The sequence below is a fragment of the Panulirus ornatus genome, chromosome 56 (assembly GCF_036320965.1).
Source record: "Panulirus ornatus isolate Po-2019 chromosome 56, ASM3632096v1, whole genome shotgun sequence".
NCBI classification, from domain to species: Eukaryota; Metazoa; Arthropoda; class Malacostraca; order Decapoda; family Palinuridae; genus Panulirus; species Panulirus ornatus.
This window is the reverse complement of record NC_092279.1, coordinates 16,356,382-16,384,161: the sequence shown is the minus strand read 5'-3', so window position 1 is coordinate 16,384,161 and position 27,780 is coordinate 16,356,382. Positions and strand designations below refer to the sequence as shown.

The 27,780-nt window shown below is 35.0% G+C and overlaps 2 protein-coding genes across 3 annotated transcripts in view; one reads left to right on the top strand and one right to left on the bottom strand.

The window, feature by feature from the left end:
• Nemp (Nuclear envelope integral membrane protein) overlaps positions 1–27,780 on the top strand; it is an 88,287-nt gene that overhangs the window by 16,986 nt on the left and 43,521 nt on the right. For both annotated transcript variants that reach the window (XM_071693951.1, XM_071693950.1), the window contains exons 5-6: positions 12,717–12,883; positions 15,151–15,265. In XM_071693951.1, coding sequence (XP_071550052.1) covers positions 12,717–12,883; positions 15,151–15,265 — 282 coding nt within the window. The remainder of the gene's footprint in view (positions 1–12,716; positions 12,884–15,150; positions 15,266–27,780) is intronic.
• On the bottom strand, positions 1,756–10,521 carry LOC139765949 (COMM domain-containing protein 2). Its single transcript, XM_071693952.1, has 4 exons — positions 10,211–10,521; positions 6,241–6,429; positions 3,792–3,906; positions 1,756–3,291 (listed from the first exon to the last, which is right to left on the bottom strand). The coding sequence occupies exons 1-4, from the start codon at positions 10,379–10,381 to the stop codon at positions 3,110–3,112; spliced, it is 657 nt and encodes a 218-aa protein (XP_071550053.1). The 5' UTR covers positions 10,382–10,521; the 3' UTR covers positions 1,756–3,109.

Genomic DNA, 27,780 nt, shown 5'->3' with positions numbered 1-27,780 from the left:
GATGACAATAAATGAAATTAAGTAAGAAACTATGCAGTAGCAAGGGAATATAAGGTATCCAAAAAAATGTTAAGAGACTGGAGAAAGCTCTCTGCATAACTTAAGCATGTGCTGAAAAACAAATGTGCTAACAGAGGAAAGTGCAGCTAGTGGCCACAGTTGGAAGTTGAAGTGGCAAAGTATGTTAGTGAAAACCGACAGAATGTATATGGTATTTCCCGAGGATCAATTTGAATCTTTGCCTTGAAACTAGCAAAAAAATTAGGCATCACAGATTTTAAGGCAAGCCATGCGTGGTGCACAAGATTTATGATTAAAAAATGATTTTGTACTGAGATGGAGAACAAAAATATCAGCATCTTCCACAAGAATTTGATGACAAGGTTTTTGAATTTCATAGGTTCATAATCCATCTCCTAGCCCTTCCCATCATGCACGGATTTCAACCTAATGAAACTGTTATCCATGTGTAGGTTGACCTTTTAATTTTTTGCCTAAAAAGTTGGTCTTAAAAACTCACACTATACTCAAGCATGTATGGTGTGTGTCTGTATATGTATATCCTGGGGATAGTGAAGAAAGAATACTTCCCACAAATTCCCTGTGTGTCGTAGAAGGCGACTAAAAGGGATGGGAGTAGGGGTTTGGAAATCCTCCCCACCAGTTTTTACTTTTCCAAAAGAAGGAACAGAGAAGGGGGCCAAATGAGGATTTTCCCTCTAAGGCTCAGTCCTCTGTTCTTGATGTCATGTTGCTAATGTGGGAAATGGCAAATATATATGAAAAAAAATATATATTCTTTTTTTCTTTCATACTATTCGCCATTTCCCGCATTAGCGAGGTAGCGTTAAGAACAAAGGACTGGGCCTTTGAGGGAATATCCTCACCTGGCCCCCCTTCTCTGTTCCTTCTTTTGGAAAATTGAAAAAAAAAAAAAAAAAAAAAACGAGAGGGGAGGATTTCCAGCCACCCGCTCCATCCCCTTTTAGTCGCCTTCTACGACACGCAGGGAATACGTGGGAAGTATTCTTTCTCCCCTATCCCCAGGGATATATATATATATATATATATATTTTTTTTTCATACTATTCGCCATTTCCCGCGATAGCGAGGTAGCGTTAAGAACAGAGGACTGGGCCTTTTTTGGAATATCCTCACCTGGCCCCCTCTGTTCCTTCTTTTGGAAAATTAAAAAAAAAAAAAAAAAAAGAGAGAGGGGAGGATTTCCTCCCCTCTCGTTTTTTTTTATTCTTTTTTTAATTTTCCAAAAGAAGGAACAGAGAAGAGGGCCAGGTGAGGATATTCCCTCAAAGGCCCAGTCCTCTGTTCTTAACGCTACCTCGCTATCGCGGGAAATAGCGAATAGTATGAAAAAAAAAAAAAAAATATATATATATATATATATATATATATATATATATATATATATATATATATATATATATATATCTTTTTTTTTTTTCTTTCAAACTATTCGCCATTTCCCGCATTAGCGAGGTAGCGTTAAGAACAGAGGACTGGGCCTTTGAGGGAATACCCTCACCTGGCCCAATTCTCTGTTCCTTCTTTTGAAAAAAAAAAAAAAAAAAAAACCGAGAGGGGAGGATTTCCAGCCCCCCGCTCCCTCCCCTTTTAGTCGCCTTCTACGACACGCAGGGAATACGTGGGAAGTATTCTTAATCCCCTATCCCCAAGGATATGAAATATATATATATATATATATATATATATATATATATATATATATATATATATAAGGCAGCTGAAGTTGATGGTACTACAGTTGAATTTATTAAGCAGGGTGACTGTGTTGTTGACTTGTTAGTTAGGATTTTTTATGTATATACAGTTCATGGTTAGGTGCCAGAGAACTGGTGGAATGCATGTATAATGCCATTGTATAAAGGCAAGGGGATGAATTTGAGTGTTCAAATTATAGAAGTATAAGTTTGTTAAGTGTACCTGGTAAGTTGTATGGGAGGGCAGTAACTGAGTGGGTAAAGGCATGTTCAGAGCATCAGACTGGGGAAGAGCAGTATGGTTTCAGAGGTGATAGAGGATATTTGGATCAGTGATTGCTTTAAATAATTTGTTTGAAAAATACTTAAGAGAAGTAGATGGATTTGTATGTGGCATTTATGGATCTGGAGAAAGTATATGATGAGGTTGATAGAGATGCTTTGTAGAAGGTCTTAGGAATATATGGTGTGAGAAGAAAGCTCCTAGTAGCATTGAGAAATTTTTATCAAGTGTGTATGGCATGTTTACGAGTAGGAAGAGATGAGGTTGAATGGTTCCCAGTGAAGGTTGGTCTGCACCAGGGGTGTATGATGTCACCTTAGCCATTTAATATGTTCATGGATGGGGTGTTGAAGGAGGTAAATGTTAGAGTCATGGAGAATGTGTGAGTATGCAGTCTACAGGGAAGGAGAGGGCCTGGGAAATGAGTCAGTTGTTGTTTACTGATGATACACTCACAGCACTAGATATGCTTCACCAAAACCACTCCATAACTAACCATCATCACCTAAGTAGAAATAATAAAAACTCAGCCTTGACTTACACCTTAGTAACCTTTATTCACAGATCCCCCACCCCCATCAAATATAATATATGATAGTGACAGAACATATCCACACAAAGTAAACTGACAAGTACCAACCATCCAACATCCTAACTCATTTGTAAACTCCACCCACTGGACATACACCCATAAGAATACTACAATCTCCAGGCAAACACAGGTCACACTCCTGCTAAGTCTCTGGATATCATCATCACTACAAACACCATTTCATCATATTCTGAGACCTTTCATACCCATGATGCATCTTGCATAAAGTAGACACTGAGTACTTACTATTCATATTCAGTTGCCCTGCACTCTCCACACACACATGCTTAAGTCACAAAACTTTATGGCCTGTAGTCCTGATTGATAGATATTGCTAGTTTCCTAAGTGCTGCTGGAGCCTCATAAAGGTAGAAGGGATTCCAGGGACAATAAGTAAGTAGTATACAAGCACACACACTCATGCTTATGATATACAGACAGGCTTGAGTTATGAAAGTACTTCTTTTAAAATGATTTTTGTTAGACATTGGTTGATTAATAAGGCTTCTTGAGGTGTCTGTGGATTCGACGAGAGTGGTGTGCACGAGCTTCTTGCAATGCTTCCTCCAGAACAGTTGTTAAATGAACTAAATTGTTTGGGTCAGTCTGCAGAAGGAGTTTGTCACACACTGATTGCAACTGTTCCTTGCCAGCATCATTTTCAGTTCCATGGGAGCCTGATAGGGGTATAAGAAGATTTATATTTAATATAGATAAAAGAAGGATAATACAACCTGGAAAAGTGAATAAGCATTGTTAGCAACTTTATGGCTTTCCCCTAAGTACCATGCATATAATGAAAAAGTTGTATATAAGTATTGTCTGTTAATCGGTTCTGTTCTAAACTCACCAAAAGTGCAAAGGAAATGAATGTCTCCAGTTTGATAAGTTTATGCACTGAGCACATACATCCGAATCAGTAACACGAAATGTTACAACTCTCGCTGCTAATTCAAGTATGGATATCATTAATTAAGTAAAATATCAATTTTCTCCTAAAATCTACTGTTCTCAGACACTTATGTAACACACAGTGAAGTATTATGCATACCAAATAATTACAACCTCTGATGGTCTTCTTCCTATCTTTCTGTATGATTGAGAGGATTCCTAAATGCATTTTGAAAAACTGCAATTCATAAAGTCCAAATCATATTATTTCTCTCTGATTACTTACTTTTGTTTGTGTCCAGTGAGAGCTGCAATGTAATGAGTGGTTCAGCAATGTGACTGAGAGTTCGTGAACCAACAAGGATGTCAAACCTCCATTCTAAATCATGATATTGTGGTATCTGAAGAAAAAGAAGATGTTGAACCAAATAAGATATATATTTATATACAATTGGGGGTCTCATCTGTAAGCTCCCTTCTTTTGGCTTCCTTCCCTCACTTTGCTTCCTATCTGGTCAATCTGTCTCCATGTTTGTTGATGCATTAGCCTCCCCCTTCTCCCTAAACATTGGTATCTCTCAAGGTATTGTCTTGTCTCCTATGCTTTTTCTAACTTAGTATCAATGATTTCCTTTCTTCCACAAATAACCAAATGCATTCATACACCGACAACTCAACATTGCATTCCCCCACATCCTTCAATTTTGCTACTTCTTTTCTCACTCAGTTTGCATCTCATCTCAACACAACTTCCTCAGCAAACTTAGACTTGGACAGGATATCTCAGTGGAGTAGATGAAATCAGGTTAAGCTTAATGCCTCCAAGACCCAGTTTCTACTCATCTCACTGAATATTCCTCACAACATTTCTCTCTCATGTGACATTTCAGTAATTCCACCTCTTGACTCATTGAACGTACTTGGTATTACTGTAACATCCACTATTTCATGAAAACTCCACATTACAGAAATAGCTAAGTCTACCTCTGAGAAACTAGGAGTCCTATTTGGATGTCAAAATTTCTTTTTTTCTGAACAGTTGTTCCATTTATCCAAAGAATTGATCCATTCTTGTATAGAGTACTGCTCTCACATCTGGGGTTGCTCTAGCTCTGCATCTTTACCTGACAAAGTTGAATGAAAGCGATTCAATTTATACACTTTCTCTGGCTATTGTGGACACTGAAACCCCCTAAGTAGAGGATCTCGGCTTGCAGGTGAGATGCCACAGTCTTATGGCAGGAGTTTAGATAATCAAAGAAAGATAAAGAAATGTAGAATTAGAAGAGCAGTAGGCAAAACAAAGGAAAAGTGTGGTAACTGGGAGACAGACTTTCATCCAGATAACATCAAAGTTTGGGGACTTAAGGTCCTTGAGTCATGCAGCAGGTACATTGATGTTAGAATAAGCAAAGACCCGAATAATGAATGGATATAATAATTTCATGTGAAAAGGGGTTTGTGAGAACATTAGACAGCTGGGTCTCAGAGAGAAGTTGGATATAAAGAAAGGTATGAGCAAATGATGTTCAACATAAGAGAGGTTACTAGAAAGATCACAAATGTTGGTATGGTGAATGTAAACAAGTAGGTCTGTCAGAGAGGGAAAGGCTGTGGGAGGGGCTGGTATTAATACTGTCTGAACATTCCTTCTCATTCGCAGTAGAGTCAGACAAGAACCTAAAAATTTTTAGCACCCCATGATGCCAGGGACTAGTAGCCATAGCCTTATTGGACTATATATATATCATGATTATGTTTAAAAACAATTGTTCAGACAGGAGATAGCAAGAGAGCTTATTTGAAGAAAATAAGAGGTTTGAGTAGGTGTACAGTGCAAGTAAGATGGAAGGACAAGCATGGTAGTCCCATTTTGATGAGAGAAAGTAAGGCCAGCAATCCTAACACTGTTCCAAGGGTAGGGGATGGGATATTCCTTAGTTAGCTGGGGGTACTAGGAGGGGCCACTACACTACCACTGGAGCCCTCCCCCACACTGGAAGCAAAGTCACACAAGAAAATGTAATCGTAGGGGTATACCTTAAATTTTGGGGGGTTGTGAGAGAGGCCATTATTTATCTGAGCCCTTCCTCTCAATAGGCACTGGAGTCACTGTATGTGTTACTCTAACTCTACCTGCTAGGGGTATATTCAGCTTACTAATACTTAACATAACCCACTATCAATAAAACCCTGTCAGCATTAAGAAAGTCTGAAAAAATATTGTGGTCTCAACTACTGCATCTAAGAATGTAAGGTTGGGTGACTGTATTAGATGAGGTTACAAGGAATACAAGGCAGGGTAGTTGATTGTGTAAGGTTGGGTTACAAGTGGTGGGTACATGAGTGAAGCCATTGCGAGTGACTCATGGTTGTGGAAGGTTGTTTCAAGTATGTGCTGTGAAAGATACTTAGGGTACAATTTTAAATGCTCTGTTGATGTCTATTGCCACTAGTATTGGTGGGGAAGGGATTTTTTTAGGCGAGTCCTTCAAGGATATGCTGCGAGAGGTCATTATATACTGTGTTGGTGAAGTATTTGGGTTTGAAGTCATATTGAGGATGTGAGAGAGGGATAATTTGTTTGATTCTGGTGTGGATCAGTTTTTCTTAGAATTTGGACACTGAAGACAGGTGTTATAGGGTGGTAGAAAGAGGTGAAGCTAGGTGGTTTTAAGGGTTTTAAGGTTGATATTATGTTGACATATATGAATTAATTAATTTTGTTATATTACCTGAACTCCCATCGATTTTAAGAACTTCTTTAATTCCAGCATATTATCAGTGTATGCATCTGTCAGTACTTTAACTGCATCTTCAGCAAAGCCTATTGAAACGGTGAGATCTTGAAACTCCACTTTAGAGGCAGCTACTTGTGTACAGTATGACAGGAGGAAAACAAGTGCTTGGATTGCATCCTCTACCTGAAAGTTATAAAATTTGTAATGAAATCACCATGTGGGAGCTAATAGTGTAGATACTGAAAATATTTAAGTGGTTGAATCAAGTTACCACATAAATCAATAAAACTTCTTCAAATAATGTATAACAGATGGGACATTTTTTCTTTCTGCACATAATATATACCTTCTTACAAAAACAGTTGATGTTAGCTTTTATCATCATATATCTCTACCACTCAGTGCAGCTCTACTATATAGTTTGTTAATACTTTTCTTTGAAACACTGTCATTGCCACTGATTTCTGTATTCCTAACCTCATCTATTCCATTGCTTCATCTTTTTCTCAAAATCCATATCAGCTGCTTGTATCGTGTAAGATATTCTTTTGTTACACTCCATGGTTCATGGTTTTATAGGTTACACTATTCCTAATGACTTTTGCCACACCAGATGGTCTGCACTTGTTTTCATTTCTTTTCTTTATATTCTGGGAGTTTTCTTGCCTTTAACTTCCACTCTGAGATGTTTGTTCTCATTGTACTATCCCCTTTGAAAGTTTCATCTATATATTTAGTCACTTAGTGCTACAGTATTTTGTGCTGCAGTGTACTGTATAATGCACATGTTTTGCCCCTTGCATCATGCCACCAAAGTGCCTCTTAAGTTCTCCTGGTACCACAGGTGCTAAGGCCATCATCATTTGAGTTAAAATGGATATGCTTGAGCATTATGAGAGAGGTGAATGACAGCTGATATTAAACATGCCCTTGGACTTAGTGAAACTGTTCTGTGAACTTTTGGTGATAGTGCAGTGATAAAGGAGAGTCCTTTGGTGATAGTGCAGAGATAAAGGAGAGTCCTTTGGTGATAGTGCAGAGATAAAGGAGAGTCCTTTGGTGATAGTGCAGAGATAAAGGAGAGTCCCAAGAGTGGAACATTAATCAGTGCATCTAAGACTGCATTCCTGAATTTTGATTATGGAGAGAATGGAACAAATGTTCAGCACATGGATCAACCACCAGACTCATGAAATTTTTTTCCATCAGCCTGCTTGTGATACAAGCAAAGGCCTGGAGTATATATGATGACTTTGCAGTGAAAGAATGGGCAGCAAAGACATTTCAAGCAAGGCTTGGTTGGTTTGTGCATTCTAGGAAACACCACTCTCACCACAACATCTAGCAAGAGGTTAGTTGGAGTATTGCACCACATTGACCTTGTTCTTGCTATATTTGATGAGGAAAACCCAAACACAGAATGAAGTTTAAAGATGACTCGAAATATCCTTGCTGACATCAGGAGCCATCAATATCTAGTGAGTAATAGCTGAACTTGCTTGACAAAAATCACCACCGCCTTCCACAACTGTGTCATCTGACCCAGATGACCCCCTTTCCCAGTGCCTCCTTCACTCACCTCCTCCCTTTCCATCAGCACTAGCAAGCAATTCAAGAACAATACTAAATGTTAGTGTTAGAATTAAATTTGTTATTTTCTGTTTTATGAACAGAATTCATCTTTCAGTATGTATATTATAGTTCAGATTTAATATTTCCTGACACATGTATACTGTTAGTTTTTCAATGGTATAATATTCAGTACTGTCTTAATAATGAAAACCCTTAATTTCCATTACTTACATTATTTGATATTAGCATTCTTGATTTTTGTGACAATTTTCAAGAAATAATTCGCTTAAATTGAGAAGTCCTTGAACATACTCAATTTTTCTCTCCCAGTCAGCACCTGATCTCTCTTCCCACAATTTCCTCAATTCTCCCAGAACCTTGACCCCCTCACCGACCCTGTGACTCGCTTCCTCTTCCATGGTTCCATACTCTTTCATGTCCAATACAAATTATCTAAAACACCTCACTTCCATATTTTCTCTTCATACTCATACCTCAACTAGTCTGTTCCTCTGCCCTGTTAAACCTAATAACTGTTTTTATTCACATTTACTCAACCTTCACCTACTTCACCCAGTAACAAACCTTTGCAGTTTCTCACTTGAATCTGCCACTAGTGCTGTGTCATGAGCAAACAACAGTTGATTCATTTACCAGGCACCCTCGACTCTACAGATTGAATACTACAGATTGCATACTAGTCCCTCACTCCAAGACCCTTGCATTTACCTCCCTCACCACCCCATCCATAAATTTATGGACTTCCGTGGTGTTGGTTTCCAGTTAGCATTCCTAACTGTGAAGCATTTTGGGCTACCCACGGCAAGCTTATAGGTTCAAATCCTGGTTGCAGCAGTTGGTCCACAGTCATCCCAGCTGTTCATTCATCCCTAGGGGTTGGTCGATGAAATGGGTACCTGGCTCAGGCTAGGGTATAACCGTGAGGAAAATGAAACACAATGTTCCCAAGTGCACTTTTGTGTAATGATCACATCGTCAGGGAAGATACACGAATGAGATAGAAGACATAGAATAGTCATTTGATATACAGGGGAGAGACGAAGCTAAGATGCCATTGGTTTACCAATGGCATCTAAGCTATGTCACATGATTAAACAAAGCATTTGATTCTTGTCCTGTTCTTATATTATAATTACGTTGCTCAAGTCTAACATAAAGATAACATAAAGACCACTTTCACTTGGGACCACTCACTCCCATCGTCCTGCTTGTACATATGCCTTACACTCTAAGAGGATGAATGATTCTCTGCTTCCAGTAGAATTCCTCCTACACCATACATACATTATTTTTTCTTTAAACATACACAATATTTCCTGTAAAGCTGTAGGAAACTTATTTGACTCGTGAGTCCTCTTCCATTTTGGTGGATTTAATTGAGGTTAAGAGACTATCTACAAATTTTGATGGGAAGTCTGACATAGCCCTAAGAGGTTTGCAGTGGAATCAGTGAAATACACCTCTACATTATGAAATCCACTTAAAGTTAAGAGGATTTCAGCAGATTCAGTGAAATACATCTTTAATACTAAAGGAGACCCTCTTGGATTTCAGTGAGGCTGAGACTATCCTATCTGTGGATTTCAGTGGGAATTATAGCATCATCCTAAATAACAAAATTCAAGAAGATTGCCATAGAATCAGTGCAATACACCTGTAATACTTTAGGAAATCCAGTCAAGTAATGAATACTCTTGGATTTTGTTGAGGTTAAGAAATAATCTGCAAGTTTTGCTGGAAAGTATGGCATTACCCCAAACAATGAAGACCACCAAATCCAAGATGATGGCAGTAAGATTAAGTTTTGCAATGCACCTGTAAATCTGTAGGATACCCAGGTTATTAGTCAACCTGCTAGGATTTTGTTTCATAGAAGCTAGTATTTTGGTGGATTTTGTTGAGTATAAAAGACTATCTGTGTAGTACTTACCACTACACAGTGGCAAGTATGTCATTGCATTATTGAGATGGAAACTGTGAAACAAAATCATGAAAATATATATAAAAGTAATGACTTGGCAAAATGATCATAAAAATCATTAAGCGATTGGGTTTCCTACTGTAATGAAAGTAAAATTTACTAGTATTCTCATAATGCACTTTGTTGTCTAAGGAATACTGTTAAATTTTCTTGTTATACTATTATGGCTTTATTTAAACGAGTTGAGTTAAATGCATATGTATTCCAGTTATTGTTTTCTTTAAGTGATACACTATTCCAGAAGAAAATAATATTCAAAGTTCATAGCGATGCATAGTGAAAGTTAGATTAAACCCTTCCCCTAAATATGAGTAGGAAGGTTTCATGTTAAAATATTAATTGGGTAGTAATCATAAACTTTCTTCATTTGGATTTATCCATGATATTTACCTGGGATGGTTGGACACCCAACTTATTTGCTGCAGAATTGAAGACCCTAGGGTTGACTCCCTGCCTCAGAAATTGACTTGCCAGTCTACAAAATTCCTTCACCACAGGTGGGTCTTGTGTCACTAATAGCGAGAGCTGGGTCCTATGGTCCTCAGAAATTGAGATTGGCATATTGCAATTCTTGGGATGATTGACTCTTAATCTGTGATAAGCTTTTATAAAGCTCAGTTTCCTTCTCTGCTTGAGCGTTTACACTTTTGTTGCTGTTTATCGTCCGCCCTCTGCGATCAGCTGATTTTTGTTTACGGCAACGCCGGGCGTAATACTTGCGATGCCAAATTCTTCCATAAAAGAGTTTCGTAATGTATGGGAAAATGTGAATAACTAAATATATCTTTATAACGTTATTTGTATAGTGTGATTGTGAAAGATATCTTAGTAGTAAAATGCATATTTGATCATATTAATTACTGTAAATAGCGATTAACTTTTTAAAAAAATGAACATGTGGCATTTTTTTTTAAATTGCACCCAGCAAGCTCATATGTTTTGAAGCATGTTAGGGTTGTACGGTGGCTTGTTGGGTGAAGCGGGTGATTGTGTTGGAAATGAAATGCTTAAGGATACTGTGTGGTGTGAGGTGGTTTGATCGAGTAAGTAATGAAAGGGTAAGAGAAATGAGTAGAAATAAAAAGTGTGGTTGATAGAGCAGAAGAGGGCGCGTGTTGAAATGATTTGGTCCTATAGAGAGAATTTGAGTGAAAGAATTGACAGGATATATTTGTCAGAGATGGAGGGAAGGAGAAGAGGGAGACCAAGTTGGAGGTGGAAGGATGGAGTGAAAAAGATTTTGAGCGACTGGGGCCTGAACATACAGGAGGGTGAGAGGTGTGCAAGGAATAGAGTGAATTGGAACGATTAGAAGCATTTCATTGTATAATATTTCAGCTTTAAAACAAAAAGTTTTTGGGCAAAAAATTACCAGCAGTTTTTTTGAGGGGAAATGAATTTGCCTGACAACCTCAGTATTAGGAATATTTTTCATTTTGAATACAAGTTTGGGGTTGAAATGGTGTCTGGGGGGTCATTAAGAGCTGCAGTGAAGTTTTTAAAGATTATGATTATGTGCTTCATATTTAATGGGTATCTGGTTTCTTGGGGAAGCATTATGAGATATTTTCCATGATTATTTGAAGTTTAGAAGCATTTCATTATATTTCAGGTAAAGAGAATTGGGAGGTCTAAAGAATACCCTGCACTATTATTACCTGTAATTTTTTGAAGGGTAATAGTCTTGCTAGATGACATCAGTATTATGATTATTTTTCTCACTGAATTCGAATCTGGGATGAAAATGGTGTTTAGGGGTAATGAAAGGTTGTAATGAAATATTTAGTGATTCATGTTATGTGCTTTGAATTTAATGGATATGTGTTTGCTTGGGGAAAGTGTTATGAGATATTTTCCTTGATTGTTTTTGGTATAGAATCATTTTATTATATTTCAGTTTTAAAATTTTCTTTTTTGCTATTTACCTGCAGTTTTCAATAATTTTTGAAGGGAAATAGATTTGCTTGATGATCTCAGTATGAGACTAATTTTCTTGCTGAATACAAATTTGGGTTGAAATTGTGTTGCATTGGTTGAAACTTGGCAGTAGGTAGCAGGAAATAAATGTTCAGGGGAGTAACTGTTGATGATAATATTTGTGAGTGTATTTCAGGCATTTTTGATGAAGAATATCTTCTTTAACATTTATGCACTTCTTCCTACTCTTTCTTCACTAAATCCTATACTTCTTCCAATGCCCAGGTTTCATTTGCAACTAAAGTGTGCATAAAAAGCATCATCTACCCCCATATATTTTCATATGCAATACACAGTTAAAGTTTTTGTGGATGCAAGCATATGATGGTCTTAGGGTGAAATCATTGTATGTCATCACTGAGATTAATGTTTCTAATGGTGTGAGCATCAGCAATCTGCTTCATTGTACCTCATGGAATCTTGAGGGAAGAATGTACTTTTTTTACTCTTCTTGGTTACCACTTCATTTTGGGAATTTTGTTTTTGGGTACTATATTTCTTCCACTTGTTCTTCAGGGCTCTTACCCTTTTGAGGAGGAGAAAGCCTGAATTCTTGCTTGGAAGGAAGAAAATATGGGTACATGTGAGATTTCTAGGTACACTGGTTACTCAGAACACACATTGGTTGGCTGCTTCCTGCGGCACCTATCAATACCTTTCAGGTGATCAAAACCCTGTGGACCCAAAACATAGATTTAAACATCTGCAGATGGTAGTCAAGGCAAAAGTAGAGATGAAAAAGTACTAAAATGTCATTGTGATATCACCATTGAAAATTTATGGGAAGGCAGGCAGTTTTTTTCCAGATACTATAGGTTCAGCTAGTCCCATGAGTAGTGACGCCATTTGATATACTTGTTATTGCTTGTGGTTATGATTTCAGCAGGTTACAGTAACAAGTGACTTTGCTCTGTTCCAGGGGTAGACTTCTGGCGTGTTGTGACCCTTGTCAGTGCCATGATACTCTTCTTTGCTGCTAGATGTCTTGCAAAGAATGCATTCTTCCATTACACAACAGGAATTACAATTGGAATATTGGGATCCCTTCTTATACTTGTTTACATTTTAGCAAGACTTGTTCCTAAGGTTAGTTAATTGCATTGTTGTATGCTTTGAAATGTTCGTATGGTGTATCTGAAGTCAAATCTAGCGATGTAATTAAGATTTTATAAGAAATTTGATTTATATTTTCATTATCTTAGATGTATGTCAAAAGAGTAACTGTGGAATTTAATACTTTACAGAAAGCTTGATTTCAGAGAATAATGCTTGAGAGATTTCATCCATTTAGTAGAGTTATTTCAAATTAGTGGAAATATAATTCTTATAATATAATTCTTAGGTGGTGTGCAAAGTGAGAGGGTTAGGGAAAATGATTTGGTAAACAGAGAAGAGGTAGTGAAAGCTTTGCGGAAGATGAAAGCCGGCAAGGCAGCAGGTTTGGATGGTATTGCAGTGGAATTTATTAAAAAAGGGGGTGACTGTATTGTTGACTGGTTGGTAAGGTTATTTAATGTATGTATGACTCATGGTGAGGTGCCTGAGGATTGGCGGAATGCGTGCATAGTGCCATTGTACAAAGGCAAAGGGGATAAGAGTGAGTGCTCAAATTACAGAGGTATAAGTTTGTTGAGTATTCCTGGTAAATTATATGGGAGGGTATTGATTGAGAGGGTGAAGGCATGTACAGAGCATCAGATTGGGGAAGAGCAGTGTGGTTTCAGAAGTGGTAGAGGATGTGTGGATCAGGTGTTTGCTTTGAAGAATGTATGTGAGAAATACTTAGAAAAGCAAATGGATTTGTATGTAGCATTTATGGATCTGGAGAAGGCATATGATAGAGTTGATAGAGATGCTCTGTGGAAGGTATTAAGAATATATGGTGTGGGAGGAAAGTTGTTAGAAGCAGTGAAAAGTTTTTATCGAGGATGTAAGGCATGTGTACGTGTAGGAAGAGAGGAAAGTGATTGGTTCTCAGTGAATGTAGGTTTGCGGCAGGGGTGTGTGATGTCTCCATGGTTGTTTAATTTGTTTATGGATGGGGTTGTTAGGGAGGTAAATGCAAGAGTTTTGGAAAGAGGGGCAAGTATGAAGTCTGTTGGGGATGAGAGAGCTTGGGAAGTGAGTCAGTTGTTGTTCGCTGATGATACAGCGCTGGTGGCTGATTCATGTGAGAAACTGCAGAAGCTGGTAACTGAGTTTGGTAAAGTGTGTGGAAGAAGAAAGTTAAGAGTAAATGTGAATAAGAGCAAGGTTATTAGGTACAGTAGGGTTGAGGGTCAAGTCAATTGGGAGGTGAGTTTGAATGGAGAAAAACTGGAGGAAGTGAAGTGTTTTAGATATCTGGGAGTGGATCTGGCAGCGGATGGAACCATGGAAGCGGAAGTGGATCATAGGGTGGGGGAGGGGGCGAAAATTCTGGGGGCCTTGAAGAATGTGTGGAAGTCGAGAACATTATCTCGGAAAGCAAAAATGGGTATGTTTGAAGGAATAGTGGTTCCAACAATGTTGTATGGTTGCGAGGCGTGGGCTATGGATAGAGTTGTGCGCAGGAGCATGGATGTGCTGGAAATGAGATGTTTGAGGACAATGTGTGGTGTGAGGTGGTTTGATCGAGTGAGTAACGTAAGGGTAAGAGAGATGTGTGGAAATAAAAAGAGCGTGGTTGAGAGAGCAGAAGAGGGTGTTTTGAAGTGGTTTGGGCACATGGAGAGGATGAGTGAGGAAAGATTGACCAAGAGGATATATGTGTCGGAGGTGGAGGGAACGAGGAGAAGAGGGAGACCAAATTGGAGGTGGAAAGATGGAGTGAAAAAGATTTTGTGTGATCGGGGCCTGAACATGCAGGAGGGTGAAAGGAGGGCAAGGAATAGAGTGAATTGGAGCGATGTGGTATACCGGGGTTGACGTGCTGTCGGTGGATTGAATCAAGGCATGTGAAGCGTCTGGGTAAACCATGGAAAGCTGTGTAGGTATGTATATTTGCGTGTGTGGACGTATGTATATACATGTGTATGGGGGGGGGGGTTGGGCCATTTCTTTCGTCTGTTTCCTTGCGCTACCTCGCAAACGCGGGAGACAGCGACAAAGTATAAAAAAAAAAAAAAAAATAATTCTTATGTGCTTATTTTGATAGCCCAGACTATTATGATAACCTAGATATTTATCCTCCTTCATGGTAGGTTGTTTCTCTGCTTGGATGTTAAGAAGTTAAAAGATAACCTGTTCAGTGATGTTTAGAATACTGTCTTCTCCATTTGAGTATAAGTTGATGATGAATAATAAGCCTATTTTTGTTATTTGGTTAACTTCCTCCTTTAGGAACAGTTTTAATATATCCACTTGTTTAACAGAAATCTGGTGCAGTGACGTTAATGATTGGTGGCTGGGGTTTGATTGTATACCTGATCCAGTACCTTTGGCAGAACTTTTTGTCTGTCTTGAAGGAGAATCATGCTATTGCTGTTGGTAGGTGCCATGTTTTTTACTGTTCTTGAGTTACTCTGTATGAACAGAGTGATGCAGTAAAGTCTTTATAAGGTTAGATTTAAAATTGGGTGTTTAACACCAGTTTTATCAAGAGAATATGGCTTGTATGTTTGTGTGTAGGTAGAAGAGGGTGAATGGTTCTGTGTGAAGGTGGGTCTATGGATGAGGTTTGTGATGTCAGTGTGGCTGTTTGATTTTTTTATTGATAGGGTGGTGAAGAGGTAAATGCAAGGATCTTGGAGAGGGAGGCTTGTATGAAGTCTCTTGGGATGGGGGGGTTGTGGAGGGCTGGGAGGTGAGTCAATTGTTGTTTGTTGATGACACAGCACTGGTAGCAGGTTTGGGTGAGAAACTGAAGAAGGTGGTGTCTGAGTTTGGGAAAGTGTTTGGAAGGAGAATGTTGAGAGTGAATATGAATAAAAGCAAGGTTATTAGGTTTAGCAGTGTAAAGAGACCATTTGCTTGGATTGTGAGTTTGAATGGAGATTTTCTTGATTTTTTTGAAAAAATAGATTTTCCTGAAAATTTCAGCATAGATCCTTGTACGTGTGTTGAATGACAATCTTTGGTTATAACCTTAAGATTCGTGTAATTAGTCGAGTAATTAGCATATTAATATAATTAATTATAATTAATATTAGATATGTGGTTAAGCGCTCAATTTTACGAAATGCAGTCTTTTGACTCGATATCTTTAATCACCATATAGAATACCACATATACCCTGAGTTTCATTAAAATCTGAAGAACTTAAAAATCTGAGCAAAATATTACCCAAGGCTATAGCCTAGGATTTTTCTTGATTTTTTTGAAAAAATAGATTTTCCTTAAAATTTCAGCATAGATCCTTGTACGTGTGTTGAATGACAATCTTTGGTTATAACCTTAAGATTCGTGTAATTAGTTGAGTAATTAGCATATTAATATAATTAATTATAATTAATATTAGATATGTGATTAAGCGCTCAATTTTACGAAATGCAGTCTTTTGACTCGATATCCTTAATCACCATATAGAATACCACATATACCCTGAGTTTCATTAAAATCTGAAGAACTTGAAAATCTGAGCAAAATATTACCCAAGGATAATATAGGATTTTTCTTGATTTTTTTGAAAAAATAGATTTTCCTGAAAATTTCAGCATAGATCCTTGTACGTGTGTTGAATGACAATCTTTGGTTATAACCTTAAGATTTGTGTAATTAGTTGAGTAATTAGCATATTAATATAATTAATTATAATTAATATTAAATATGTGCTTAAGCGCTCAATTTTACGAAATGCAGTCTTTTGACTCGATATCCTTAATCACCATATAGAATACCACATATACCCTGAGTTTCATTAAAATCTGAAGAACTTGAAAATCTGAGCAAAATATTACCCAAGGCTAATATTATTATTTTTTTTTTTTATTATACTTTGTCGCTGTCTCCCGCGTTTGCGAGGTAGCGCAAGGAAACAGACGAAAGAAATGGCCCAACCCCCCCCCATACACATGTATATACATACGTCCACACACGCAAATATACATACCTACACAGCTTTCCATGGTTTACCCCAGACGCTTCACATGCCTTGATTCAATCCACTGACAGCACGTCAACCCTGGTATACCACATCGCTCCAATTCACTCTATTCCTTGCCCTCCTTTCACCCTCCTGCATGTTCAGGCCCCGATCACACAAAATCTTTTTCACTCCATCTTTCCACCTCCAATTTGGTCTCCCTCTTCTCCTCGTTCCCTCCACCTCTGACACATATATCCTCTTGGTCAATCTTTCCTCACTCATTCTCTCCATGTGCCCAAACCACTTCAAAACACCCTCTTCTGCTCTCTCAACCACGCTCTTTTTATTTCCACACATCTCTCTTACCCTTACGTTTCTCACTCGATCAAACCACCTCACACCACACATTGTCCTCAAACATCTCATTTCCAGCACATCCATGCTCCTGCGCACAACTCTATCCATAGCCCACGCCTCGCAACCATACAACATTGTTGGAACCACTATTCCTTCAAACATACCCATTTTTGCTTTCCGAGATAATGTTCTCGACTTCCACACATTCTTCAAGGCCTCCAGAATTTTCGCCCCCTCCCCCACCCTATGATCCACTTCCGCTTCCATGGTTCCATCCGCTGCCAGATCCACTCCCAGATATCTAAAACACTTCACTTCCTCCAGTTTTTCTCCATTCAAACACCTCCCAATTGACTTGACCCTCAACCCTACTGTACCTAATAACCTTGCTCTTATTCACATTTACTCTTAACTTTCTTCTTCCACACACTTTACCAAACTCAGTCACCAACTTCTGCAGTTTCTCACATGAATCAGCCACCAGCGCTGTATCATCAGCGAACAACAACTGACTCACTTCCCAAGCTCTCTCATCCCCAACTGACTTCATACTTGCCCCTCTTTCCAAAACTCTTGCATTTACCTCCCTAACAACCCCATCCATAAACAAATTAAACAACCATGGAGACATCACACACCCCTGCCGCAAACCTACATTCACTGAGAACTAATCACTTTCCTCTCTTCCTACACGTACACATGCCTTACATCCTCGATAAAAACTTTTCACTGCTTCTAACAACTTTCCTCCCACACCATATATTCTTAATACCTTCCACAGAGCATCTCTATCAACTCTATCATATGCCTTCTCCAGATCCATAAATGCTACATACAAATCCATTTGCTTTTCTAAGTATTTCTCACATACATTCTTCAAAGCAAACACCTGATCTACACATCCTCTACCACTTCTGAAACCACACTGCTCTTCCCCAATCTGATGCTCTGTACATGCCTTCACCCTCTCAATCAATACCCTCCCATATAATTTACCAGGAATACTCAACAAACTTATACCTCTGTAATTTGAGCACTCACCCTTATCCCCTTTGCCTTTGTACAATGGCACTATGCACGCATTCTGCCAATCCTCAGGCACCTCACCATGAGTCATACATACATTAAATAACCTTACCAACCAGTCAACAATACAGTCACCCCCTTTTTTAATAAATTCCACTGCAATACCATCCAAACCTGCTGCCTTGCTGGCTTTCATCTTCCGCAAAGCTTTCCCTACCTCTTCTCTTTTTACCAAATCATTTTCCCTAACCCTCTCACTTTGCACACCACCTCGACCAAAACACCCTATATCTGCCACTCTATCATCAAACACATTCAACAAACCTTCAAAATACTCACTCCATCTCCTTCTCACATCACCACTACTTGTTATCACCTCCCCATTTGCGCCCTTCACTGAAGTTCCCATTAGCTCCCTTGTCTTAGGCACTTTATTATATTATAGCCTAGGATTTTTCTTGATTTTTTTGAAAAAAATAGATTTTCCTAAAAATTTCAGCATAGATCCTTGTACGTGTGTTGAATGACAATCTTTGGTTATAACATTAAGATTCGTGTAATTAGTCGAGTAATTAGCATATTAATATAATTGATTATAATTGATATTAAATATGTGGTTAAGCGCTCAGTTTTACGAAATGCAGTCTTTTGACTCGATATCCTTAATCACCATATAGAATACCACATATACCCTGAGTTTCATTAAAATCTGAAGAACTTGAAAATCTGAGCAAAATATTACCCAAGGCTATGCCCTAGGATTTTACTTGATTTTTTTGAAAAAATAGATTTTCTTGGAAATTTTTTAGCATAGATCTCTGTACGTGTGTTGAATGACAATCTTTGGTTATAACCTTAAGATTCGTGTAATTAGCCGAGTAATTAGCATATTAATATGATTAATTATAATTAATATTAGATATGTGGTTAAGCGCTCAATTTTACGAAATGCAGTCTTTTGACTCGATATCCTTAATCACTATAGAGAATACCACATATTCCCAGAGTTTCATTAAAATATGAAGAACTAGAAAATCTGAGCAAAATATCATAGGCCTTGGATGTTTCTTGATTTTTTTGAAAAGATAGATTTTCCTGAAAATTTTAGCATAGATGCTTTTACGTCTTTTGAATAAGAATGTGTGGTCAGAGCCTTGAAATTTGTGTAATTGGTCGAGTATTTAGCATATTAATGTAATTATGATTAATATTAAGTATGTAATTATGCGCTTAATTTTACGAAATGCAGTCTGTTGACTCAATATCCTTAATCACCATATAGAATACCACATATACCCTGAGTTTCATCAAAATCTGAAGAAATTGAAAATCTGAGCCAAATATTACCCAAAATATTACCTAGGATTTTTCTTGATTTTTTTGAAAAATAGATTTTCCTGAAAATTTCAGCATAGATCCTTGTACGTGTGTTGAATGACAATCTTTGGTTATAACCTTAAGTTTCATGTAATTAGTCGAGTAATTAGCATATTAATATAATTAATTATAATTGATATTAGATATGTGGTTAAGCGCTCAATTTTACGAAATGCAGTCTTTTGACTCGATATCCTTAATCACCATATAGAATACCACATATAACCTGAGTTTCACTAAAATCTGAAAAACATGAAAATCTGAGCAAAATATTACCCAATATTACTATTTTTCTTGATTTTTTTGAAAAAATAGATTTTCCTGAAAATTTCAGCATAGATCCTTGTACGTGTGTTGAATGACAATCTTTGGTTATAACCTTAAGATTGGTGTAATTAGTCGAGTAATTAGCATATTAATATAATTATAATTAATATTAAATATGTGGTTAAGCGGTCAATTTTACGAAATGCAGTCTTTTGACTCGATATCCTTAATCACCATATAGAATAAAACATATACCCTGAGTTTCATTAAAATCTGAATAACTTGAAAATCTGAGCAAAATATCTTGATTTTTTTGAAAAAAGAGATTTTCCTGAAAATTTCAGCATAGATCCTTGTACGTGTGTTGAATGAGAATCTTTGGTTATAACCTTAAGATTCGTGTAATTAGTCGAGTAATTAGCATATTGATATAATTAATTATAATTAATATTAAATATGTGGTTAAGCGCTCAATTTTACAAAATGCAGTATTTTGACTTGATATCCTTAATCACCATATAGAATACCACATATACCCTGAGTTTCATCAAAATCTGAAGAACTTGAAAATCTGAGCCAAATACCCAAAATATTACCTTGGATTTTTCTTGATTTTTTTGAAAAAATAGATTTTCCTAAAAATTTCAGCATAGATCCTTGTACGTGTGTTAAATGACAATCTTTGGTTATAACCTTACGAATCGTGTATTTAGTTGAGTAATTACCATATTAATATAATTAATTATAATTAATATTAAATATGTGGTTAAGCGCTCAATTTTACGAAATGCATTCTTTTGACTCGATATCCTTAATCACCATATAGAATACCACATATACCCTGAGTTTCATTAAAATCTCAATAACTTGAAAATCTGAGCAAAATATTACCCAAGTATTTTTCTTGATTTTTTGAAGAAATAGATTTTCCTGAAAATTTCAACATAGATCCTTGTACGTGTGTTGAATGACAATCTTTGGTTATAACCTTAAGATTCGTGTAATTAGTCGAGTAATTAGCATAATATAATTAATTATAATTAATATTAGATATGTGGTTAAGCGCTCAATTTTACGAAATGCAGTCTTTTTTGACTCGATATCCTTAATCACCATATAGAATACCACATATACCCTGAGTTTCATTAAAATCTGAAGAACTTGAAAATCTGAGCAAAATATTACCCAAGGCTATAGCCTAGGATTTTTCTTGATTTTTTTGAAAAAATAGATTTTACTGAAAATTTCAGCATAGATCCTTGTACGTATGTTGAATGACAATCTTTGGGTATAACCTTAAGATTCGTGTAATTAGTCGAGTAATTAGCATATTAATGTAATTAATTATAATTAATATTAAATATGTGGTTAAGCGCTCAATTTTACGAAATGCAGTCTTTTGACTCGATATCCTTAATCACCATATAGAATACCACATATACCCTAAGTTTCATTAAAATCTGAAGAACTTGAAAATCTTAGCAAAATATTACCCAAGGATGTTTCTTGATTTTTTGAAAAAATAGATTTTCCTGAAAATTTCAGTATAGATCCTTGTACGTGTGTTGAATGACAATCTTTGGTTGTAACCTTAAGATTCGTGTAATTAGTCGAGTAATTAGCATATTAATATAATTAATTATAATTGATATTAAATATGTGGTTAAGCGCTCAATTTTACGAAATGCAGTCTTTTGACTCGATATCCTTAATCACTATAGAGAATACCACATATTCCCAGAGTTTCATTAAAATCTGAAGAACTTGAAAATCTGAGCAAAATATCATAGGCCTTGGATGTTTCTTGATTTTTTTGAAAAAAATATATTTTCCTGAAAATTTAAGCATAGATGCTTTTACGTCTTTTGAATAAGAATCTGTGGTCAAAGCCTTGAAATTTGTGTAATTGGTCGAAGAATTAGCATATTAATGTAATTATAATTAATATTAAGTATGTAATTATGCGCTTAATTTTACGAAATGCAGTCTTTTGACTCGATATCCTTAATCACCATATAGAATACCACAAATAACCTGAGTTTCATCAAAATCTGTAGAACTTGAAAATCTAAGCCAAATATTACCCAAAATATTACCTAGGATTTTTCTTGATTATTTTGAAAAATAGATTTTCCTGAAAATTTCAGCATAGATCCTTGTACGTGTGTTGAATGACAGTCTTTGGTTATAACCTTAAGATTCGTGTAATTAGTCGAGTAATTAGCATATTAATATAATTAATTATATTTAATATTAAATATGTGGTTAAGCGCTCAATTTTAAGAAATGCAGTCTTTTGACTCGATATCCTTAATCACCATATAGAATACCACATATACCCTAAGTTTCATTAAAATCTGAAGAACTTGAAAATCTGAGCAAAATATTACCCTAGGATTTTTCTTGATTTTTTTGAAAAAATAGATTTTCCTTAAAGTTTCAGCATAGATCCTTGTACGTGTGTTGAATGACAATCTTTGGTTATAACCTTAAGATTCGTGTAATTAGCCGAGTAATTGGCATATTAATATAATTAATTATAATTAATATTAAATATGTGGTTAAGCGCTCATTTTAACGAAATGCAGTCTTTTGACTCGATATCCTTAATCACCATATAGAATACCACATATACCCTGAGTTTCATTAAAATCTGAAGAACTTGAAAATCTGAGCAAAATATTACCCAAGGATTTTTCTTGATTTTTTTGAAAAAATAGATTTTCCTGAAAATTTCAGCATAGATCCTTGTACGTGTGTTGAATGACAATCTTTGGTTATAACCTTAAGATTCGTGTAATTAGTTGAGTAATTAGCATTTTAATATAATTAATTATAATTAATATTAAATATGTGGTTAAGCGCTCAGTATTACGAAATGCAGTCTTTTGACTCAATATCCTTAATCACCATTTAGAATACCACATATACCCTGAGTTTCATTAAAATCTGAAGAACTTGAAAATCTGAGCAAAATATTACCCAAGGCTATAGCCTAGAAATTTTCTTGATTTTTTTTAAATAGATTTTCCTGAAAATATCAGCATAGATCCTTGTACGTGTGTTGAATGACAATCTTTGGTTATAACCTTAAGATTCGTATAATTAGTCGAGTAATTAGCATATTAATATAAGTAATTATAATTAATATTAAATATATGGTTAAGCGCTCAGTTTTACTAAATGCAGTCTTTGACTCGATATCCTTAATTACCATTTAGAGTACCACATATACCATGAGTTTCATTAAAATCTGAAGAACTTGAAAATCTGAGCAAAATAGTACCCAATATTACCCTAGGATTTTTCTTGATTTTTTTGAAAAAATAGATTTTCCTGAAAATTCCAGCATAGATCCTTGTACGTGAGTTGAATGACAATCTTTGGTTATAACCTTAAGATTCGTATAATTAGTCGAGTAATTAGCATATTAATATAATTAATTATAATTAATATTAAATATGTGGTTAAGCGCTCAATTTTACGAAATGCAGTCTTTTGACTCGATATCCTTAATCACCATATAGAATACCACATATACCCTGAGTTTCATTAAAATGTGAAGAACTTGAAAATCTGAGCATTTTTCTTGATTTTTTTGAAAAAATAGATTTTCCTGAAAATTTCAGCATAGATCCTTGTACGTGTGTTGAATGACAATCTTTGGTTATAACCTTAAGATTTGTGTAATTAGTCGAGTAATTAGCAAAATATAATTAATTATAATTAATATTAAATATGTGGTTAAGCGCTCAATTTTACGAAATGCAGCCTTTTGACTCAATATCCTTAATCATCATATAGAATACCACATATACCCTGAGCTTCATTAAAATCTGAAGAACTTGAAAATCTGAGCAAAATATTACCCAAGGCGATAGCCTAGGATTTTTCTTGATTTTTTTGAAAAAATAGATTTTCCTGAAAATTTCAGCATAGATCCTTGTACGTGTGTTCAATGACAATCTTTGGTTATAACCTTAAGATTCGTGTAATTAGTCGAGTAATTAGCATATTTATATAATTAATTATAATTGATATTAAATATGTAGTTAAGCGCTCAATTTTACGAAATGCAGTCTTTTGACTCGATATCCTTAGTCACCATATAGAATACTACATATACCCTGAGTTTCTTTAAAATCTGAAGAACTTGAAAATCTGAGCAAAATATTACCCAAGGATTTTTCTTCGATTTTTTTGAAAAACTAGATTTTCCTGAAAATTTCAGCATAGATCCTTGTACGTGTGTTGAATGACAATCTTTGGTTATAACCTTAAGATTCGTGTAATTAGTTGAGTAATTAGCATTTTAATATAATTAATTATAATTAATATTAAATATGTGGTTAAGCGCTCAGTATTACGAAATGCAGTCTTTTGACTCAATATCCTTAATCACCATTTAGAATACCACATATACCCTGAGTTTCATTAAAATCTGAAGAACTTGAAAATCTGAGCAAAATATTACCCAAGGCTATAGCCTAGAAATTTTCTTGATTTTTTTTAAATAGATTTTCCTGAAAATATCAGCATAGATCCTTGTACGTGTGTTGAATGACAATCTTTGGTTATAACCTTAAGATTCGTATAATTAGTCGAGTAATTAGCATATTAATATAAGTAATTATAATTAATATTAAATATATGGTTAAGCGCTCAGTTTTACTAAATGCAGTCTTTGACTCGATATCCTTAATTACCATTTAGAGTACCACATATACCATGAGTTTCATTAAAATCTGAAGAACTTGAAAATCTGAGCAAAATAGTACCCAATATTACCCTAGGATTTTTCTTGATTTTTTTGAAAAAATAGATTTTCCTGAAAATTCCAGCATAGATCCTTGTACGTGAGTTGAATGACAATCTTTGGTTATAACCTTAAGATTCGTATAATTAGTCGAGTAATTAGCATATTAATATAATTAATTATAATTAATATTAAATATGTGGTTAAGCGCTCAATTTTACGAAATGCAGTCTTTTGACTCGATATCCTTAATCACCATATAGAATACCACATATACCCTGAGTTTCATTAAAATGTGAAGAACTTGAAAATCTGAGCATTTTTCTTGATTTTTTTGAAAAAATAGATTTTCCTGAAAATTTCAGCATAGATCCTTGTACGTGTGTTGAATGACAATCTTTGGTTATAACCTTAAGATTTGTGTAATTAGTCGAGTAATTAGCAAAATATAATTAATTATAATTAATATTAAATATGTGGTTAAGCGCTCAATTTTACGAAATGCAGCCTTTTGACTCAATATCCTTAATCATCATATAGAATACCACATATACCCTGAGCTTCATTAAAATCTGAAGAACTTGAAAATCTGAGCAAAATATTACCCAAGGCGATAGCCTAGGATTTTTCTTGATTTTTTTGAAAAAATAGATTTTCCTGAAAATTTCAGCATAGATCCTTGTACGTGTGTTCAATGACAATCTTTGGTTATAACCTTAAGATTCGTGTAATTAGTCGAGTAATTAGCATATTTATATAATTAATTATAATTGATATTAAATATGTAGTTAAGCGCTCAATTTTACGAAATGCAGTCTTTTGACTCGATATCCTTAGTCACCATATAGAATACTACATATACCCTGAGTTTCTTTAAAATCTGAAGAACTTGAAAATCTGAGCAAAATATTACCCAAGGATTTTTCTTGATTTTTTTGAAAAACTAGATTTTCCTGAAAATTTCAGCATAGATCCTTGTACATGTGTTGAATGACAATCTTTGGTTATAACCTTAAGATTCTTATAATTAGTCGAGTAATTAGCATATTAATATAATTGATTATGATTAGTATTAAATATGTGGTTAAGCGCTCAATTTTACGAAATGCAGTCTTTTGACTCGATATCCTTAATCACCATATAGAATACCACATATACCCTGAGTTTCATTAAAATGTGAAGAACTTGAAAATCTGAGCTAAATATTACCCAAGGCTATAGCCTAGGATTTTTCTAGATTTTTTTTGATAAAATAGATTTTCCTGAAAATTTCAGCATAGATCCTTGTACGTGTGTTGAATGACAATCTTTGGTTATAACCTTAAGATTCGTATAATTAGTAGACTAATTAGCATATTAATATAATTAATTATAATTAATATTAAATATGTGGTTAAGCGCTCAATTTTACGAAATGCAGTCTTTTGACTCGATATCCTTAATCACCATATAGAATACCACATATACCCTGAGTTTCATTAAAATGTGAAGAACTTGAAAATCTGAGCAAAATATTACCCAAGGCTATATAGCCTAGGATTTTTCTAGATTTTTTTGAAAAAATAGATTTTCCTGAAAATTTCAGCATAGATCCTTGTACGTGTGTTGAATGACAATCTTTGGTTATAACCTTAAGATTCGTGTAATTAGTCGAATAATTAGCATATTAATATAATTAATTATAATTAATATTAAATATGTGGTTAAGCGCTCAATTTTACGAAATGCAGTCTTTTGACTCGATATCCTTAATCACCATATAGAATACCACATATACCCTGAGTTTCATTAAAATCTGAAGAACTTGAAAATCTGAGCAAAATATTACCCAAGGCTATAGGCTAGGATTTTTCTTGATTTTTTTTGAAAAAATAGATTTTCCTGAAAATTTCAGCATAGGTCCTTGTACGTGTGTTGAATGACAATCTTTGGTTATAACCTTAAGATTCGTATAATTAGTCGAGTAATTAGCATATTAATATAATTCATTATAATTATTATTAAATATGTGGTTAAGCGCTCAATTTTACGAAATGCAGTTTTTTGACTCGATATCCTTAATCACCATATAGAATACCACATATACCCTGAGTTTCATTAAAATCTGAAGAACTTGAAAATCTGATTTTTTTGAAAAAATAGATTTTCCTGAAAATTTCAGCATAGATCCTTGTACGTGTGTTGAATGACAATCTTTGGTTATAACGTTAAGATTCGTGTAATTAGTCGAGTAATTAGCATATTAATATAATTAATTATAATTAATATTAAATATGTGGTTAAGCGCTCAATTTTACGAAATGCAGTCTTTTGACTCGATATCCTTAATCACCATATAGAATACCACATATACCCTGAGTTTCATTAAAATCTGAAGAACTTGAAAATCTGAGCAAAATATTAATCTTAGCCTAGGATTTTTCTTGATTTTTTTGAAAAAATAGATTTTCCTGAAAATTTCAGCATAGATTCTTGTACGTGTGTTGAATGACAATCTTTGGTTATAACCTTAAGATTCGTGTAATTAGTCGAGTAATTAGCATATTAATATGATTAATTATAATTAATATTAAATATGTGGTTAAGTGCTAGATTTTACGAAATGCAGTCTTTTGACTCGATATCCTTAATCGCCATATAGAATACCACATATACCCTGAGTTTCATTAAAATCTGAAGAACTTGAAAATCTGAGGAAAATATTACCAAAGACTATAGCCTTGGATTTTTCTTGATTTTTTTGAAAAAATAGATTTTCCTGAAAATTTCAGCATAGTCCTTGTACGTTGTTGAATGACAATCTTTGGTTATAACCTAAGATTCGTAAAATTTAAAGTCGAGTAATTAGCATATCAATATAATTGTTTATTATTAATATTAAATATGTGGTTAAGCGCTCAATTTTACGAAATGCAGTCTTTTGACTCGATATCCTTAATCACCATATAGAATACCACATATACCCTGAGTTTCATTAAAATGTGAAGAACTTGAAAATCTGAGCAAAATATTACCCAAGCTAGGATTTTTCTTGATTTTTTTGAAAAATAGATTTTCCTGAAAATTTCAGCATAGATCCTTGTACTGTGTTGAATGACAATCTTTGGTTTATAACCTTAAGATTCGTGTAATTAGTCGAGTAATTAGCATAATATAATTAATTATAATTAATATTAAATATGTGTAAGCGCTTAA

Coding starts and splice junctions, on each gene's coding strand:
- LOC139765949 (XM_071693952.1), bottom strand. CDS start 10,381: ATGCCAATCTCAATTTCTGAGGACCATAGGACCCAGCTCTCGCTATTA. Junction 6,430..10,210: donor TGGGTGTCCAACCATCCCAG/GTAAATATCATG, acceptor TATAACTTTCAG/GTAGAGGATGCAATCCAAGC. Junction 3,907..6,240: donor TAAAATCGATGGGAGTTCAG/GTAATATAACAA, acceptor CTTTTTCTTCAG/ATACCACAATATCATGATTT.